Source organism: Drosophila mojavensis, unplaced genomic scaffold (genome assembly GCF_018153725.1).
Source record: "Drosophila mojavensis isolate 15081-1352.22 unplaced genomic scaffold, ASM1815372v1 contig_19, whole genome shotgun sequence".
Lineage (NCBI taxonomy): Eukaryota > Metazoa > Arthropoda > Insecta > Diptera > Drosophilidae > Drosophila > Drosophila mojavensis.
The window spans coordinates 2,208,385-2,227,495 of NW_025318726.1; the positions used below are offsets into that span (position 1 = coordinate 2,208,385).

General features: G+C 40.0%; 2 protein-coding genes and 1 long non-coding RNA gene across 6 annotated transcripts; all 3 read right to left on the bottom strand.

Moving 5' to 3' along the window:
* Nucleotides 1-2,728: 2,728 nt before the first annotated feature.
* LOC116804874 lies at nucleotides 2,729-4,053 on the bottom strand. Of its 3 annotated transcripts, XR_004364894.2 has the most exons (3): nucleotides 3,792-4,025; nucleotides 3,580-3,672; nucleotides 2,729-3,528 (listed from the first exon to the last, which is right to left on the bottom strand). It is a non-coding gene; the product is annotated as an uncharacterized LOC116804874 (long non-coding RNA). The 3 variants fall into 3 exon arrangements; XR_004364893.2 differs by having other exon boundaries at nucleotides 2,729-3,520; nucleotides 3,580-4,053; XR_004364892.2 differs by having other exon boundaries at nucleotides 3,580-4,053.
* Nucleotides 4,054-13,493: 9,440 nt separating this feature from the next.
* On the bottom strand, nucleotides 13,494-14,179 carry LOC6572347 (the record flags this gene model as incomplete). Its single annotated transcript, XM_044007585.1, has 1 exon — nucleotides 13,494-14,179. A coding segment is annotated over one exon (327 nt), but the record flags the coding sequence as incomplete, so codon positions are not given.
* LOC122756699 lies at nucleotides 14,179-19,056 on the bottom strand. 2 transcript variants are annotated; one of them, XM_032728162.2, is made up of 5 exons: nucleotides 18,167-19,056; nucleotides 16,129-16,245; nucleotides 15,592-16,059; nucleotides 15,435-15,524; nucleotides 14,179-15,373 (listed from the first exon to the last, which is right to left on the bottom strand). In XM_032728162.2, the coding sequence occupies exons 1-5, from the start codon at nucleotides 18,431-18,433 to the stop codon at nucleotides 14,699-14,701; spliced, it is 1,617 nt and encodes a 538-aa protein (XP_032584053.2). In that variant the 5' UTR covers nucleotides 18,434-19,056; the 3' UTR covers nucleotides 14,179-14,698. The 2 variants fall into 2 exon arrangements, with proteins under 2 accessions (XP_032584053.2, XP_043863517.1); XM_044007582.1 differs by lacking the exon at nucleotides 18,167-19,056 and having other exon boundaries at nucleotides 14,179-14,358; nucleotides 14,931-15,373; nucleotides 16,129-16,453.
* Between the last annotated feature and the right edge of the window lie 55 nt (nucleotides 19,057-19,111).

Here is a 19,111-nt window from a genome sequence, read left to right on the forward strand (position 1 = left end):
GCCAGAGGAGGAGGAACCCGTTGGCCCACTGCCTCGCTCCCCCGCCTCGAATATGAATCTGGCGGCGGACTCGGCATGTGATATATGTATATTACTCTGGCTGCCACTGTTTGCACAGGTGCGGCGGGGTATATATTTTGGCAAATATCTGAATAGAGCCGTAGTCGGTTGCGGCTCCCTGAATACCGTGCAGTATTTCATATGTATGTGTATACGCATATAGTAGTCTCCAAGCTAAGCACAGCAATGCGAAAATAATTTATTGGAATATAAGGTATAGCTAGGTAAATTTGTAATAAATCACGGATAAGCGTAAAGTCCGTCCGTACACTTCAGAAGGCATATACCCTAGCTTAGCTCTCGGTCCCATTGCTCTGCTTTTTGCCAATTTCTGTCGCTGGAACTGGGCCAAGTAATTTTATGAATTTATGTGAAACGCCGTCAAATTAAAGTTCTGCGGCTGCCTGCATTCATCTCGTCGCTGGATGCTGCGCACTTTCATAATAGTTTTTTTAATTTTTTATAATCTCAATTTGGTACAGCTATGTGCATACATCAGTCGACCAATTTTTTATGGCAAGTTTTAGTTTTAATAAAATGAACTTTAGTGCGAGCAAATGTTTTCTATGCAAGCTTTTCAGTGCAAGTGAGCTGACTTAACTAGCTGTGATTGTTATCAGAGCTTTTGTTTAACCAACAGTTAAGATATTCTGCTGAATGTTTGCACTGATGATACACAGTTGCATAGGGAGAGATTAATGATTCTCTGAAACCTAATATCAATTAACAATTTGGGATATGTCTTATCATTTTATTTTAATCATTAATTTGAATCATTTGATTTGATCGAAATCATGTAAGAGTAGCTCTTAAAATTGGATGTGTAAGAGCGGAATTGTCACTCTCCCTTATGCTGCCTTTCCCTATGTGCGCTCCCTTTTCCTACAGCTGATCTATTAATGGATAAAGACATTGTTAAATTGAATCTCAAGGCAGTAGGATATTCTTCTGCTATCTATAAGTCCCAATATCAGAGGAAGTAAGAACCAAGTTGCAGCCCTGTCCAGTATTCCTGCTGTAAGCATATATTTATATATAGTGGACATTATTAACTATATAAAAGGCTTAAAGCTCTGGGTTAACAATTATTAATTATGTAATTACGGCATTGTACATATCATTGCATATGTATGCCCTTGCGTATTGAACTGATTCGTATGTAATTTGTCCAAATGAAATGTGAAGTGCATTAAGTAGTATGTCACACTCGATAACGGGAATTCCCTAGAGCCTATGTAGTTTAATGCGTCTGTGACAAGAATACTTATTTACTATCTCATTTGTCGTCGGCCTTCAGGGAAATCGCCTATGAATTTACACATTAAATGTTATGATTTTTTTGGTGTATACGACAGATTTTTATACCCTGAACCCATTTTCAATGGGAAATCAGGGTATAATGGTTTTGTTGAAATGTATGTAACAGGCAGAAGGAGGCGTGGCAGACCCCACAAAGTATATATATTCTTGATCAGGGCGACGAGCTGAGTTGATTTGGCCCTGTCCGTCTGTCTGTCCGTCTGTCCGTCTCGTCCGTCCGTCCGTCTGTCCGTCTGTCCGTCTGTCCGTATGTATGAACGCGTCGATTTCAGAAGATATAAGAGCTAGAGACTTCAAATTTTTTTTAAAATGTTCGTAATTACAGCGCGCATATCAAGTTTATCATTAAAAATCGATAACTCATCCCGATCTTTTTTTATCGATAAAAAACCTTATCGAAAACCAGTTATAAAATTATATCTTCTACACCTTTATTGCTAGAGTCTCCAAAATTTTAATGTATGCCTATATGCAATTTATACAATTTCGGTTTTTGTTAAAATTTACCCCCCACCCTTAAATTCACCCCCTCACCCACACTTTTGTAAAAAGCGTATTTCAAATACTAGAGACTTGTGCTTTGGCAATTACATGCATATCCATGTCATAATCATAATCTGAAAGTTTCATGAAGATCGTACGTCCACAAAAAAGTTATTAAGCAATTAAGTTCTCATAGTAAGCGCTCACTGCCGCCCATGCGTGTTTATGCTTGTGTGTGTATATGTATGTAATTGTTTGTGTATGTGTGTGTGTGTGTATGTTTGTATGTATGTGTGTATGTATGCCTGTGTGTGCGTGCGTGCGTGTGTGTGTGTGTGTGTGTGTGCGTGTTTCTTGTGTAAGCTGAAAGACGCGAAAAATTATTGAAATAGCTATTACTCCAAGGGTTCAGGGGATCTCGTAGTCGAGTAGTCTCGACTAGAGCTTTCTTACTTGTTATTTCGACTTGTTTTACATTCTGCACAGCCTTAAGCACTGATTGATGACTGTGTTGGTGAGTTTGAGTTGAAACAAGCGTTAGAGTAGAGTGGATTGATGAGTTATGATAATAAGTTGACTGACGATTAGGGAGTTAGGGAGTTAGCGAGTTGAGGAGTGGGGACAGAAAGAATAGATGGTAGGCGAAGTTTGTTGTAGGAATTAAATATGAAACGAGATGAATGATGAATGAAAATGAAAATTAAATGAAATGAATTAAGACTCGCGAAATATATGGCTAATGAATATGAATGTTGACTAACTTGACTTTCTTATGGATCCGGTTGATTGTGTAATTATGCTATGCTTGATAAGGAGTCCTCTCGCATTCTCAATATTGTAAATTGCCATAAAAACACTTTAAATATATAGGTCGAGGTGGTTTTAATGCCTGAGTAGAGGGATGAGGCGCAAGCTGCAGCTATAGCCAAGTATCGTAGTGCTTGCACAATTGTATTAAACTTACTACAGTAGTAAATAGTATGTAACGGTATATTACTCTTAGAGCAGTTACAAATGCTCACGGAACATCTTATGTCTGTACGAGCGAGGCTTGATTACCCACTGGCAGGGCAGGCTGGGCAGAGCTGGGCTGAGCTGGGCAGGCTGGGCAGAGCTGGGTAGGCAGACGTTACGAGAGCAGTTGAGCAGCTGAGCAAGCTGAGCGCATTGTAATCTTGGCGAGCTTAGGAGAAGGAATGCCGTGGCATGTGCAAGTCCACACGGCATCGCGCACACTGCCAGCTGCACTTGAAGCCTTGCGCTTTTAATGCACTTCCTGTACACGCGCGTCCTCGTTTATGTGTTGCCGGCGCACAAAAGGTAATGTGAGGCTCGGCGTGCCACAAATGCCGCACAAAAGCAAACAGGCGGCGAGGGACTACTGCGAGGGCGACTGCGACTGCTGCCAGGGTGAGGTTGCTGGTTCCTGCTTGCTGCTTGCTGCTTGCTGGGGGCTCAGACAGGAAGGCGAGCTCATTTCGTGTCACAGATTCATGTTTATTTAGCGCTTAAAGTGCTGCTCCTCCTCCTCCTGGTCGCATCTTCGTGTCCTCGCTCCCACGGCAATGCATGTGTCGTCGACTCCAGCATTCTTTGCGAATATCTGAAACGTGCAATATGCAGTCGCAGGCATTGACTCGAATGGCTCCAACATCAACTGCGTACCTGCAATATGTTACTCTAATGCTCGGCAAATGCAAATGCAAATATACCCACCTATCTGCATAAGCATTCAGATGTCTCATCCCACCTCCCAGCACTCCCCACCCGCTCCTTACCCATCCCCTCGAGCTCCGCAATCCGCTTTATCTATGTAGCGCGCATTTGTCAAATGCCAAAAAAATTACGAGCTTAAAGTCAGAAGCCAATTGCAATTTGATATTTGGCACAAATAAATTGCAGCTATTTAACTTGAAAGTGGGGCTTACTCTATTCTTTTTTGCATATTTCTCCTCTGCAGTGCAGCCTGAGGTACTATAGCGTTGCAGCTGCTTAGTTTAGATCTTTTACGATACATTACATGTTTAGCAGCAGAGCAACAAGCCACTCTGAATAAATCCCGTATACAAGTTTCCGTTTAATTTCATTTTTGTTTAATGGAAATCAGTGCCAAGCCTGAGACAAGTTTGAAGTTTAAAGTCAAGCTGGACAAAGGTTTAGAAAATTAAGAAAGCTCTAGCTCTAGTCGGACATCCCCTGAGCTTCGTGTTCATAAATTCACAATAAAATAAAAACTTAAAGAAAGAAAAACTTTACATCGGCGGGCTAGGCATTGCGTGAGTAATTCTAACTTGAAATAAATCCGCTCTACCGCACTACCGCACTGCTAGAGCGCCACGCTCTAATAACAATTGTGATTCCTATAATGTGCTGGAATGCACGAATGTACATACATATGATGTATGTATGTATGTATATCCAGGTAGAATTTATGCACACGCATAGGAAAATTGCTTTGCGTTGCTCATCTTTATTCGCACGGGCACTGCTAACGGAATTTATGAAACGTTCAGCATATAATCTACATATTCTGTTTAATAGTCATTTTTGAAGAAAATGTTAGCTCATTTACAATTAGCTGTAATTGCACCTGACCTCTAAAATTTAACAAAACTCGAAAATATACAAAATTCATGGAATTCTAAATGAAAAATTTGCACACTCCAGCTTCTATTTTCAAAACCTTGAGCTCTAGCTTAAAGATCAACATTTTATAATTTGATTGATAAAATAACAAAAAACAGGAATACCTAAAATAGAGAACTATAAAACAGAAGAAATTGCTGTCTATGCCAGCCAATAATTATGAATATTAATTAGTTATTTAGCATATCAGCATTTAGCCTTATAAAGCACATATATTCAAGAGTAGCGTTTTGAGCTAATCAGATTTAACTATGCGTAATCGATTTAACTGTCTCTCATGTCTGCATAACTGTATATCTCTCCGTCTGTCTCTTCGTGTGTCTCTCCGACTGTCTGACTAACAAAGTAAGGGACGAACAACAACTACAGAAGATCATTTATGATGTCTAAATGTATGCAGCAGTGTTCGTTTGGTATTTGTATTTGGGTAAAACGAAGTTAGAGTGCTCGCAGCAGCAGAGAGGGTTCCCATTGGTCACTTAAAGCTCGACTGCAACGACCCCTACCTGGCATCGGGCTCAACAGTTGAACCCGAGTTAATTGCTGAGTGAAAGTCGCCCTATATAAAGGGCAACACCTGCAGCATTTCTTCAGTCGCCCAGGCCTGGTGGGGTGGTCAGTCGTAAAGTGAAGTGAAGTGAAATGAAGTGAGTGATCGTTCAGCTAAGCATTAATGACTTTGAGATAATACTGAGAGGAAATACGTAAAGAAATTACTTAAAGGAAATGCTAAGAGGAAATACTTAGAGGGATTATTTAGAGAAAAAAACTTAGAGGGAATACTTAAAGGAAATACTTAGGTGATACTTAAAATACTTGAAAGAAATAATTGAGGAAATTCTTATATAGGAGATACAACTTTATAGCTAATTTTGACTGAACTTTTTAAAAGCTCTACAAAAATTATTTAAACTATTTAACATACATTATATAAATGATATTAGTATTCAATTGCAATGAAAAGATTTTCATTTAGTTTTACATCAATATCTGTTTATCATCTCATTATTTATCTGATTCTCCGTAATTTAGTTCAATGGCTGAACGCAATTAGGTCGATCGATAGAATGATTGATAGTATCGGGGGTTGAAACTATCGCTGGCTATGCAGCTCTTATCCCCATGCCAATCAAGCTCTTGTGGAAATAATTTCAGTCCATCTTTCCGCAGTTTAAGGAATCTGTCAAACTGATATTTCCCACATTCACACAGTCCTCCGCGTAAATTGATTTCTTGGAAAGACCTATTCCATTCTATTACTCCATTTGGGCTAGCTTGACTCTACTGAAAGCCAAGCCATATATGCTACTTGGAGATGTGTGTGCATAGGTGATAATTGTTTCATAGCTGATGCCAATTTGTGCGCCATAATTTTCCATTAATTAATTTGGCACAAAGCGGAAACTTCTCGCATAGTTGAAAGTCGTCGGGCCGTAGGATAAGCGCCCCAGTCGTTAGACTTTTCGTGGGTCTGGATGGCGGACGAGAGCCGAGGGTGTTAGGCGGCTGGCTGCAAACAATTGGACGACTTGTCTTGAACTTGGCTGGCTGTCGAAAAGTTTCCATTGTTAATCAAGTTTGCTTTGCTTTGGGGGCAAGATTTTCACGCAAATTAACATTCGCATAACTGACCCGCCAATAAGCCAAGTTTCCAGCGCCGCCCTCAGTTGGGTCGCTCGCCCGGGCCATTTCGGAAATAATTAATATTTTTTCTGTGAAAGCAAAAGTTTCGGCCATGCAAAATGCAAGCTCAGCATCTGGCCGACCAGCATTTGGATGAAAACAAAACTGAGTAGGAAAAGGAATGCTCTCTACTTAGCACCGAGGCGGTGCCAGCCGCAAATGTGTGTGCTGCTGGTAAATCAATAGACCAAGAGACCACAGCACTCGCTCGCTCTCCCTGCCTCTCCCTCTCTCTCCCTCTTTCTCTCCCTGTCAGTGAATATTGACATTTACGTGTACATTTAGTCGGATGCAAGCGCCACAAACTAAATTTCCAGTGCTAGCCGAAAGAAAGGATACGCCGCGGCGTCTCTCGAAAAAAAAAAAAAAAACTCAAACGAAAGCTAAATGTCAGCGCAACTTGCGGCGCACAAATTGCATTTTATATTTACAAATGCACGTGGAAGTAACAAAGAAGGCGGTCCCGAAAGAGCGCCTTTACACGTATTCAAAACTTGATATATATTTTGTATATATAAGTATATATGTATGTATGTACATAGTATATAAAGAGTAAATGGGGCCAAGTGTAAGTTACCATTTCAGTGTTAGTGTATGCTGCAGAACAGGAACCTTGGGACGTACAAGCCACGTTGCTGACTGTGTGTGTGTGTGTGTGTGTGAGTGAGTGTGTGTTGGGGCCCGGGCGAAGGACACCGCACAGTGCAAAGCCAGAGGGTGAAGAGCAGTCAGTGGTAGTGGGGTTAGGGAGGGGGAGCAGGTCTGTCTGTCATTGACGTAAAACTCGGCATGAGCAACATTATTTTGTTACCGACTCAGCTTAAGGACATGAAAACACATGTTGTTCAACACATTGAAGCAAAGCGCAAAATGTTTCGTTCTTTAAGGGCAAAACTCGCATAAATATTTAATACAGATGACTTGACACCCACACTCGCACACACGCAGACGGTGTGTGTGTCTGTGTGTATGTGTGTGCGTGCTCAACGTCTCAATTGCAGCAGCACTCACTGTGGGGAATTAAACGTTACCGCAAAAAGGGTAATCCACAGCAGTCAGCCCCATGTTGCTTGGACCACAGACCGCATGCTTGAGTCGGCCAAGTGTTTCGGATAAATAAATAATATCAACTGACTTATAATATCATCCTTTGATGTGCTAGTAAAAACGCCCAACCAGCCGGGCCTACTAACGTGGCCAGGTGTGTTGGAGAAGCAGGTTACATCGCCTTCTGGACGGTGAAAGATTTTATGAAATATTAAAAGTTTCATTTGGCATATTTTGTACTATAATTTCCGCTATCGGGCGAGTAGTGAAAATCCATTAACTATTAATAGACGGTTACATATATACTCTAAAGCACGGAGCTTTGATTGCAGGAACAACTGAAAATCTATTCAACGACTTCATGATTCTCGGCCATTACATCGGTTCAAAAACTATTGAATTCCGTCAAGAGTTTATATTTTTGAACTTTTCACATCAGCGTTACAGAATTTTAACGTTTCTAGATCCATCGGCGCATACCACCTGGAAAATTGTGACTTAAACTATAAAACTGCGGAATTTACTGTGCTCTCTGTGGAAGATCTTTAACAATATCCAACGCTACTAAGGACCGTCTATATATGCAGTAAACATTGTCATATATTTACTTACTATATATTTTAAATGTAGATTAGTCCTTCAGTCTAAAAATTGAAGAATGTCATCAAAAAGTATTCCAAATCTGTTGAACTTTGTATTTATTCAATTAAAACGATAGAATATCTGTAAATCAAACTTGAACTATTACGAAATACAAACGAAATATGTACATATGTACATATATTTTATTTCATTATTTTCGTTGATTTGAAATTTCAGAACAGAAATTCTGGGATTGTATTGAGATGTTCGGACACCTATGGTCAAAATTAAATTAAATTTGCATCTGCAAAGCAAATTTACATACGTTTGTTAGGGTGTTTCATCTCCGCCAAGACAATATAATGGTTTTTCCGTTCTATACAGATCAACTTTAACCGGAATACTAAATTAACAGTAAAATGTAAACGTGCGAAAGTGCTGAAACTTGTAAAACAGCTAAGAGTAAATCAAATAAAAAGTGCGAATTGCTTTTAACCACCGTTCATTTGTTTCTCTGTCCTAATTCCCGAGAACCGGAATACATAAACGGTTTCAATAAAACGTAAAGAATATTCATTATATTCCACTTAAAAGGTTGATTTCTGGTAAGCTGCTATGATTATTTTGGTTAAATTTGGAAAATGTTTTTCGCGATGAATTCATTTGAATTTTTCACTTCTAGGAAATTCCTTATTATTTTTGTAATATTGCATATGCATGATTAGGTTTTTAGAATAGTTATTTTCTGAGACTAGATAGGTGGTCAAATAAAATGCAGATTGCTGAATTCGGAAAAATAAAACTTTTTCGCGAAGTGAAAAGGGTATATTCGGGAATTGTATATTTTTCGGTCCGTCTGTGTGTGACTGTAGCATACATACATATGAATTTGGTCATATTGCATATCGATAAACAAAATAAATTGAGTATTTACTACGGGAGTAGAAAATCGAAAATTCATAAATATTGTATTTTTAATTTTATTTGTCTTAAAGGGCCTTTTAAATAGTAGTTAAGAGGTGGTGTTTAGATGTGTTCCGGGTATCTACTACTCTAACCCTTCCGATTAGAGTACTCTTACTTAATTTATATTTAATACACAGTCAAAATATGTCTTTAAGTTCTTACTTTAAATTTTAATAAAATGAAACTTAAAACACTTTCAATACAAACTGTGATTTGGATTCTTCACCCGTATAGCTAGGGAGTGTGGCCAGCATGTGAGCCTAAAAGCAGGCAACAGCTATTAAGCAGAGTTCTTTAAAATCGCGCAGAGGCAAACTCATTGAATCGATTGGTAAATAATATGAATATTTGTTTGTTGAAATAGAATAAACAGATTATTTGCGTGGGCTTTGTTTGCAATACTTTTCTGTTTGTATTTGCGTGTCCATAACTGAAATAGGTTGGAGTTATCTCAATTTTTTTTTTCGTTCTGGTTCGTCTTGGCAATATTTGCCGGAGGCTGCTGAAAGGAATTTGTGAATCACTACTGCCGCAGTAAGATATTCGGAGCCGGGTAGGAAAATATGTCCGGCCAAATGCTTCGCTCGCATACTTAATTCGTAACCATTAGCAATGGGATAGCAAAATTTGGAAAATATTTGCACTAGCCCCATGTCAAAGGCAGGCGGCCAGAAATGCGAGCTCGGCCAAAGAATGTGCCGTAGACAAATTGCTCGAATTGAACGACGCAAAGGCAAACAATGCTGTGCTCTGTGCTCTCTGCTCTCTGCTCATGAGACTTGCTTTGAGACTCCACTGGCTGCTTTGGACGTTATCTGCGTGCAGAGTTTGCGTTTGGTTGACAAAAAGCAGCCGTGCCGTGCTGCACGGCCAGCCACAAATTCCCCGAAAAGCCTCGCACAGTTGTTTACCCTCAGCCATTGGCTCGAGCTCTCCTGAGGGCCTTTTGCGTGGCACGAAGCTAATATTAACAAATAATTTCGTCGCTGTACCTGGGCTGAGTCGGCACTTTTTGCTGCCAATTAAATGGCAGTTTCAGCTGACGCTCGATGCCTGCAATGAGCCCAATTAAAGGCCAGAATCCCAGCCAGCCTGCTCTGACAATTGGAACTAAACTAAAGCAGCAGCAACAACAGCAACTACAACGACTTTTACTGGTTACCGAAACTCTTGCCGGATACCTAATTATAGCCAGCTGCAAATGGCTAATTCGCTCCCCTCCTATTTTTAGCCAGCGATTCAAATAGCTAAAGGCGTCGTCGCGACATTTGCGCATCATATTCCAAGCCGAGTTGGGGGCACACATGTTAATTAAGCCCAAGCTATAATTGAGCATTGCAGCAGCACTTGCTAACCGAAATCTCACGGAACATTCAGTCGGAGCCAGCCCCACATTTAACTTTTGCTATTTTTTCAGGTTACTCTCAGATTTACGATTAGCTGACTCAGTCTTTACCTTCATGCATAAAAGTTTTTAATCAAGAAAATATCTGAAATTACTTAAACTACAATCAGATACGATTAAATCTTAGGTTTGCCATCAAAATATAAAATATTAATTATTTCAAATTGTTTTATAAATAAAATATTAAATGAATTTATGCTTGCAGAGTAAGCATGCTTCAGTCGATCATGCCCGCCTTTTGAGTGAATCGATGCAAGTTTCGAGAGTGTAAGTTTCGTAACTTTAAACTTTCAGTATCAGTTGTTTCACCTGGGATAGTTTGTTGAGTCTGTCATGGATCTGAGTGAAAAAATGAAAAGAAAACTAACAGTATATTTATTCAGCTTCTGCAAACTTTATTGACCTCACTTCACTGGTGTCGGAATCAAAACTTGTATGTGTCACTTACATATATATAGTAAAAAATGTACTGATACACACATATTTATTACCGTTAAGGAAATATAAATTATAAATTCTAATACGACTATTTGAATATAAAATCAATTTCCGATCATTCTAATATATTCTATATATTATTGCATATTCGAATAAGGTTACAAAAATATATTTTGCTAACATATTAGTTAAATGAAATAAATGGAGTTCTCATATTAGTATTTATATTAATAATAATCCTTGATTGAGTCTTTGTAAAAGATTTTAGATTATGATTCAGATGACCTTGAAATAGAAACAAATTCGTATCCTATAAAATATATTTATATCCTATAATCCTATAATACATTTATAATTTACTCGTATTAAGTCTACATATATTATTTATAATAATACTTTTCTAACAACAATTTTTGTATTAATAATAATTCATCAAAAATTTCAAAATAACTGTGGGTCCACAATAAAATTTGATAAGAAAGTTGATAATTTTGTAGCCAGCCTAAATATTAAATGACATTAATATACTTAAAAGTGTTTTCATGTTTATAACGGTCATATAATACATTTGCACACACACGAACACACATACACACATATATATATATATGATTTAAAATTTCGAAACACACATTTTTATTTGTGTGTTACAATACATGTATACACATATGTGTATATATATATATATATATATTATTATCTAAGTATCTAATACAACAGCTCAAATAAAAGTGATAAATGGCCAAAACGTGACCTGGCATTTGTAAGGGCTGTTTGGCCACTTTGGATGTATTTGGCTCAACAGCAGCTGGGTCTTCACTTTAAACTATGTCCGACTTAAGAGAGAGGGACAGACAGATAGGGAGAGTGAGACAGACCGTGAGGACTTCAATTGAGCTCATGCGAGCGTCTGTTAACACACCAGGACAGTTTTCATTTTAAAACTTGCTGCGCTACATTAAGAGATTTTTGTTATAATCTTGAAAATAATATATATACATATGTGTGTGTATATATGTATACTGTTACACTACTACTGTATATCAGAAAATCATTAATCATTTGCCTAATACGCCATAGACTATGACAAATAAATTAACTTTAATTTTAAGCTCGGCTTAGCGTGATAATAAAAAACTAGTTTACTTGGGTAAACAAACTTAATTTGATAAAGTTAATATTGATTGAAAAAGAAAAATATGGATTTTAAATAAAGAAATTAATAATGAAACCAAAAGCGATTCCTTTAGAAAGAATTTCTACAACTATATATATTTTAAAATTCATTTTTTACGAGTCTGATAAATTTATAAATTTACTACCATACACAAGTAAATAATTAATTAAAAAAAAAACCATAATGGATTCACCATTTTTATCATTTCTCATTGATGCTTTTATACTGCTGTCTGATATCTCTATCTCTCCCAGCAAAATACGTAAGTTTCAACCAACCAATATACTCGCTTTACTTCGTGAGCAAGCATGCAAATAAGCATAAGCATATCGATAATCGAGTGAATTCACAAATGCTTTTGTATGCCAAATACCCACACATTTATCTGTCTCCTAATCTTTCGCATTGTCAGGGCACGCACCAACTCCTGGCGGGCTTCTGTCGCACCTGCATATTTCACCGCACACTTTGCTCACCTTGAAGTTTTAGTGTGTGTTGGCATCTTCATTGATCACGTATTTGATGATAGTATGACTTTATCGGCATGTCCGGCTTATGCGATTTATGTATGCTCTATAAATAGAGGTATAGCTAAAGTTTATTGAAGATGTAAATAAAATACGACTGCATAAATATTTTACTTTTGGAACCAATTTAGTGTATTTCCCCTAATATGGGATACATTTACATAAATACGGAATAAGTTGACGCACATCAATTTTGTGTCTGGCAGCTGAAATCGTGAAGTCATTGAAATTGGCAGTTTATAAATAAATAAATATAAATAAAGACGACGTCCTTTGCTTCGCCTGTCTATGCAGTATTTCATGATATCATAGATTGTACGAGTAAATGCTATAAAGATCAAAATTCAGCTACAAATATTGTCTGCACAAATCATTTTGGCATCGGGTATGGTGACTCTCAGAATATTATGTGAGATAACAGAAATATCCGAAATTTTTTTTATTATAGTATACATTATTGAAAGGAAATATATTTATAAATTAAGGATAATAAATGAACTCAAAAAATAGATAATGAAAACTTTCGATTAAAATATAATTAATGTATATATACATATCTTAAATATATTTAAATCACTAAATCAATAGACTAATTTATAAATAATACAATGAAAAGTTGATTTACTGAAAGTAACTATTTGATTTAAATTTATTTGATTATTAAATTAAATAGGTTCTTTAATTTGTGTTATTGTGAAAAAAATACACAGATCGAAATAAATAATAAAATATAAAGTACAAAGTATATTATCTTTTTAGTTGTCAATATATAAAATATATATTTAAAATAATTTTATTTTTTTATTCAAAAATTAATGCTATTATAAATAAATAAGTTTAAATTCAAATAATTAAATAACAATAAAAAGTTAATTTACTATTTTTTTTTCTATCTAGTTTTAGCAGTTCAAGCCCAATAAATCATTCATTCAGCATGATACCCCAAAGTTTGAAGCATACTGTCTACTGCTCAACAGTTGTAGAGGCACTGTTCGCTGCTTAGCTTAGATTGCTATAAAACGCGCGGCAGCAACGGCCGCACAGTTGGTTTGAGTGTGACTGTACAAAACTAATATTCAGTTTGCGAATTTCTCATATGTAATATGCATTTTATTTACACAGTATTGTTACATATATTATAATATACATATTTGCGATTAAATGTATTTAGTGTTTTTACATAATTGAATTTACTATAAGCTCGACATGTCCGGTTCGTTATAGAATCTAACTAAATTCTAAAAACTAACACAATAGACCGTTCCCGGGGACAGGCAATGCCATTTGTTGTGTCCTCCTGTCCTGTCCGCGTGTCCGCCCGACCCAACTGACTATGGCAAAAACTTCGGTCAACTTACGAACTTGGCAAGTTGGCAAAATTTTCATTTTCAATACAGCGTTTCATCGAAACTTCCGCTGACTGACGGACGGCGCCAATGATAATGGAGGGGCATCGATTGATTTCAGAGCAAACTATTTGCGTCGAACAAACTACGAGCCGAATGCGAATCGAGTGCCTCAGTTGGCTGCTGTTTCTGGGACGCCGTACAGTAAATTGTCCAGTTTCAGTTTGTTTATCTTGTCGGCAACGGGCGCCCCGTGGCCGGGCCGCCCCCAAAACGTTTCGAATGTGTCGAAGTGCTGATTGCACAGGTCGCGCTCTCTCTGCCTCGAGACGCTGACCGAGCGCCGCTTCTGCGATATTTGCACATTCAGATCGTGCAGGTAGCGCATGTCCGCGGCCGTTTGTATCCTGCAAGGATGTTGGTCGATCGCAGTTGATGCGTTGATGTTGTCGATTGTTGCATTGATCGATAAGTTGTTTTTGGTTTTCAAAGTATTTCGATTTCGATATCAGTTTCGGTTTCGGTTTCGGTTTCGGTTTTGCAAACGTTTTTGCACGGGGATACATAGAAGATTTGCATTATCATTGGGTTGTTTTGTGGTTCGGTTAGTTTTGGTGAGTTTGGGTTTGCTCTTTTGGTTGCTATACTTTCACTTGTATTACAATTGATATTTTCTTGCTGGATGAGCCAAAAGAAGTGATAGAGAAACCATTATAAACACAAAGATGACGCAATCATTTGCAAATTATTGTCAATATGAGCCTGGCGAGGTCAGGTCAGTTCAGCTCAGCTCAGCCCAGCCCAGATTTGATATTTTCGCAGAGCAAGCAAATGAGTAATGCCAACAGAAACGGAAATGAAGGTAATGCGGGTGCAAACACGGATCGAATCGATAAATCAGAAAATGAGACAGAGACACACAGAGAGAGAGAGAGAGAGAGAGACTGCTACATATGCAAATACAAAGACAACAAAGACTGCAGCAGAGACAACAGTTGGGGGCAGTCGGGAGACTAGCCTAACGTATGAGCAGGGTGAGGCGCTTGAGGCAACAGGCCAGTGCTCGAGGCGGGGCTTTGTCGCACTTGCAGTTGCAGTTGCCGTTGCAGTTGCAGTTACAGCTGCAGCTGCAGCACTGCAGCTTGCAGTTGAGGTTCTTGGAATGACGCTTCATGTGACTAATGTTTTTGATGATGTTACTGATGTTCTGCGCTTTGTTGGACTTTGTCTTGTGCTTGGGTGGTGCGTACCTATCATGGGAGGGCGTCCGCTTGGTCACGTCCGTGCTGGAGAGGCTGATGGGCCGGTGTAGTCCGCGCCGGCGCGCCAGCAAAGGCACCAGCTCCACGCCGCCTCCTGCGTTCTCCGCACTGGGGTCCGGCGTGGCCAGCGAGGTGCTGTTGGTGGTGCTGCCCGCGCAGAGGCCTCGCGGCAGCTGGGAGCAAGGCTTGTGGGGCTTGCACTCCTTGGCCGGGGATCGCAGGCCGCAGGCAGGTGGCGCTGGGACCTTTCGGGATGGCTTCAGTGGACTATTGGAGCTGTTGATGGCGGGGCAGTTGCAGGTGCAAAGCTCGCAGCAGCGCTGCGGCTTGGATGGCTTGTTGCCTCTGGACTTGCGAAATGTGTTCTTCTCAGCCGGAGTCACGGGATTGTCCTGGTCGAGCTCCTTCAGCATTTCCTTATTTGTCCAGCCCTACAATCAATAGAATCTCCTTCAAAACGGAGAGCTCTTCCAGCTTGTCTGTGATAATTACCAGCGATTTCATAAAAGTGTTGCCTACTTGCTTGGGACTGCGCCACGGCTTGCCCCCTGGTCCGGCCTTGCCCCAGGGCTCTTTGCAGGGCTGGAAGGGAGAGATGGCAAATGGGGTTAAGGAGATCGCCTAAGGGTGGACAGTAGCCGCCGCTCACCGGCTTTTCCAGCTTCGCCTGGAGCTTCTTCTTCTGGTTGGCCAGCTTCTCCTGGAGCGGATGCTCGCTCTCGCTGTTCACCACAATCTTGTCGAGCATCGGCTTGCCCTTGCAGGGCGGCGAGGGCTTGTAGCGCAGCTCAATGTCCAGATGCCCTTTATTGCGAAACGACATTGAGGGGTGCTCTTTCAGTTCGATGTGAATACTATCACCGTTGGCATTGTGGCCCAGGCTGACGCCGGGCTTGAGCGGGAGCTCGCGCTCGCAGATGGTCACAGTGCTGCTCCGAGGGCCGCTCTCCTGCAGGTGATGAATCGAGTGGGCGTGGGTCAGCCGGCCGCCCGCCCCGGGCGGGTGATGATGGTGATGGTGATAGACGGCCAGTGGATTCTTGTGGCACTTCTTCTGCATGGTGAAGTAGTCGTTGTAGCGACAAGGCTGCAGCGAGTTGATGCGATGGGCGGTCGTCTGGGCGGGCGGGCATGCAAAGGGGATACGCATTACATAAGCAGCGAGCGGCTGCAGCAACAAACTTACCACCGTGGGCGTCGAATGCAGTCCGGCTGCGGTGATGTCCTTGCGTCGCACCTCCACGTTGGGCGCCCCACCCCCTGGCCTGCCCCACGGGCAGTGCTGCAGAAACAAATCATAGTACTGCAAATGCAAAAAAAAACAAAAATAGAAAATAGAAATAGAGAGGGATGTTGATAACACTGGCTGTGTGTGGGTGTCCATTTATGGGTTTATGCCTTTATCGATTCACTCGCAGCCTATATTCGGCACAGCGGAGGAGCCTGGCTCGCTCTAGCCTGCCTCCGGCCTTCCGCTTGTTTACGGAAATTGACAATGCCCAAGCCCCCACAATTGTTTGTAGGTTGTTGTTATAGTTGCAAGGTGGTGCGGTTAGCTTTCCATTCACCCATTTTTATTTTCGCCAACTGAATTCCGCTGGATTTAAGTCACATTCAGAGTCGGCAGCACGCGATTTGGCGAACTGAGGAACTGATGCCAGTTAAGCTCAGTGACCGACAATGTTGCTTCCACTCCTGCTCCTGCTTCTGCTTCTGCCTGGCTGCTTGCCTTGATTACTTACGTATTGGCAAAGTCAAACTTGTCAAACGGTTTGTTGAACCAAATTCTGGCCAAGTTATTACAATTGCTTGCCGCAGGTCTTTGAACTCGACTCAAGTGTGGCTGCTGACGTGGGTGCGCATACTTTGTTCTCATGCGTAGACTACCCAGGTAAAATATATTTGATGTTGGTATATAACCAATCTACGCTTTCGGGCTTGCATAACAAAATAGTATTTTTGTCGTTCTATCCGCATAACGACTTTTTTAAAAAGACACCATGATGGCATTTTATCATTTGATGAGCCTTTCCTGAAAACTTCTTCTTCATCTATTCATCGAGATACTTTACCAACTACTGCATTTCCTAGGCTTAACTTATACCCGTTTAAATGCTGTTCTATAATATCGAAAATATATAGATACATAAGTGTATAAATAACACGAAATATGTCGATGTAATTTTGCTGTTGATGGAAGTTTATCTTAACTCCATCTGGAGGGTTTCTGTTGAGTTCGCTCCAAGTCTCAAATGCTTTGACCAGCTGCTTAACAGGGTTCTACATTTCATGGTTGTCATTAATTAGACAATATTTACTCAAGTGTATTTTTCAAATTTATTAAAAAAAGAACAGGTAAATCTATTTATGGGATAGATCTAAGAGATTCTCACACATTTTTGTTTATTTATCTAATTCTCGCTTATAATCGCAACTGTCAAGTGGGGATAAGTGGATAAGTGGAACCTATTGGGTAATCTGAAGTAGTTTGAGTCTAGAGGGGGCTGTAGATTTTAGAGGGGCTTCTAGATTCTAGAGGGCCTTTTTGAATTCACTTTTCACATTTGATATAGAATAGCTTACAAATAGTAGTTAAGCTCAGATAACGATAACTCAATCTGTTCTATCTCTTGAAAGGAATCTCATTTAAAAAAAAAATAAATTTAGTTTACTGTTTCATAAAAGATGGAGGGATAAACTAGAATAATTATTATTCGTCATTGTAATGTAAAAACTGGAAACTATACTTTTATAAACTATTTTATATATATACATATATGTATATATTAAGAATTGAATTATCTATGCTTGCACATAAAAAATGATGCAGCTTTTAGATTATCCTTTTGATTAAACATTTGAGGATCTCAACTGTAAATGATCAAACTTATGAGATTCTACCTCTAATACTATCAGAGGCTTATTTTTTTTTATATACCTACTTTCTATATCTACTATATAATATTATAAATTTAAGCGGACTTAATTGATCTCATTTCAGATGGTATTGGCTTAGATAGCCACTGCTATACCATTTCTACATATATATTTATAGAAATCTTATATCTAAAATAATCCCATCTAAATTGGAATTAATTAAATTTGATTTCACTTTCATCATCACGCTATGATTTTCAACGTGATGGGTATTATATATTTATATATATATGTATATTAAGTCGGGTTCTGCAACATTTGATTTGCACTTTTGTGGGTTACTTTACCTCCTGTTTATCCTTTTCCTTGCGGGCGTTTTCCTCGGCCTTGCGACGACGCCACATCCGTAGGCTCTCCTCGGCATTCTTGCGCTCGACCAGGCGCTTCTTTTCGTCGCACCACATCAGCGGATGTTGAATGTGGTCGTGGCAGAAGGTGCCCATCTCATCGCTGGTTGTCATCCTGGCTAGCAGCTGGAGAAGCGGAAGTATCGCCGCGCTCAGCAAATGGCGCGCTACTGAAACAGCGCCGTGGCGAACCCAAACCTTCGACATCCAAGTCGCGTTAGCCGTCGCGTCGCGTCGATTGGGCTGCGCTGATCCGTGCCAGGCACGGCGCGGCTATTGGGCTCAGCTCTGGGCCTGCCCAACCCCTTCGGTTGTCTAGGCAGCGCCGCTAGCCAGCCAGTTATTTATAGTCTAGGTTATGGCGGTGCACAGACTGCACGTGAGCGGTGCGCGAATGTCCTTGAAGTTGTGTGTTAAGTCAGGCCAGGATTGCATTTCATTTGCGTAACTCGCTCGCTCGCGCAACATTTAAATATTTTTGCAGTTAGGCAAACCGCCTCTGTTTGCGTTTTGCTAGCGCTTCGAGTGGATCTGGGCGAGGCTTGGACATAAAATAAATTTATTTTATTGTAAACTATGCGAGCTGTGGTCTACTGCTCCACTGGGGCCCAGTTGCCCCAATTTAGCCCAAGTCGCGTGGCTCTTGTATTAAAATAGAAAGTTACCAAAACTATCAATATTGGCCAGGAATTCAGAGCGCTGCAATATTGCGTGCGCCACTTTATTGTTAACGTTAACCCAATTAAGAAGCCTCGGCTAACTTGTTGATGTTTGCCTAGCTGTCGAGCACAGCTGTGAGCCCCGCTGTCTCCTGCCCCCATGTCAGGACACACACACATAGAAAAGTCTGTCTCTGCGTTGGCTGTTGGCTTGGTCCAGTTGTGA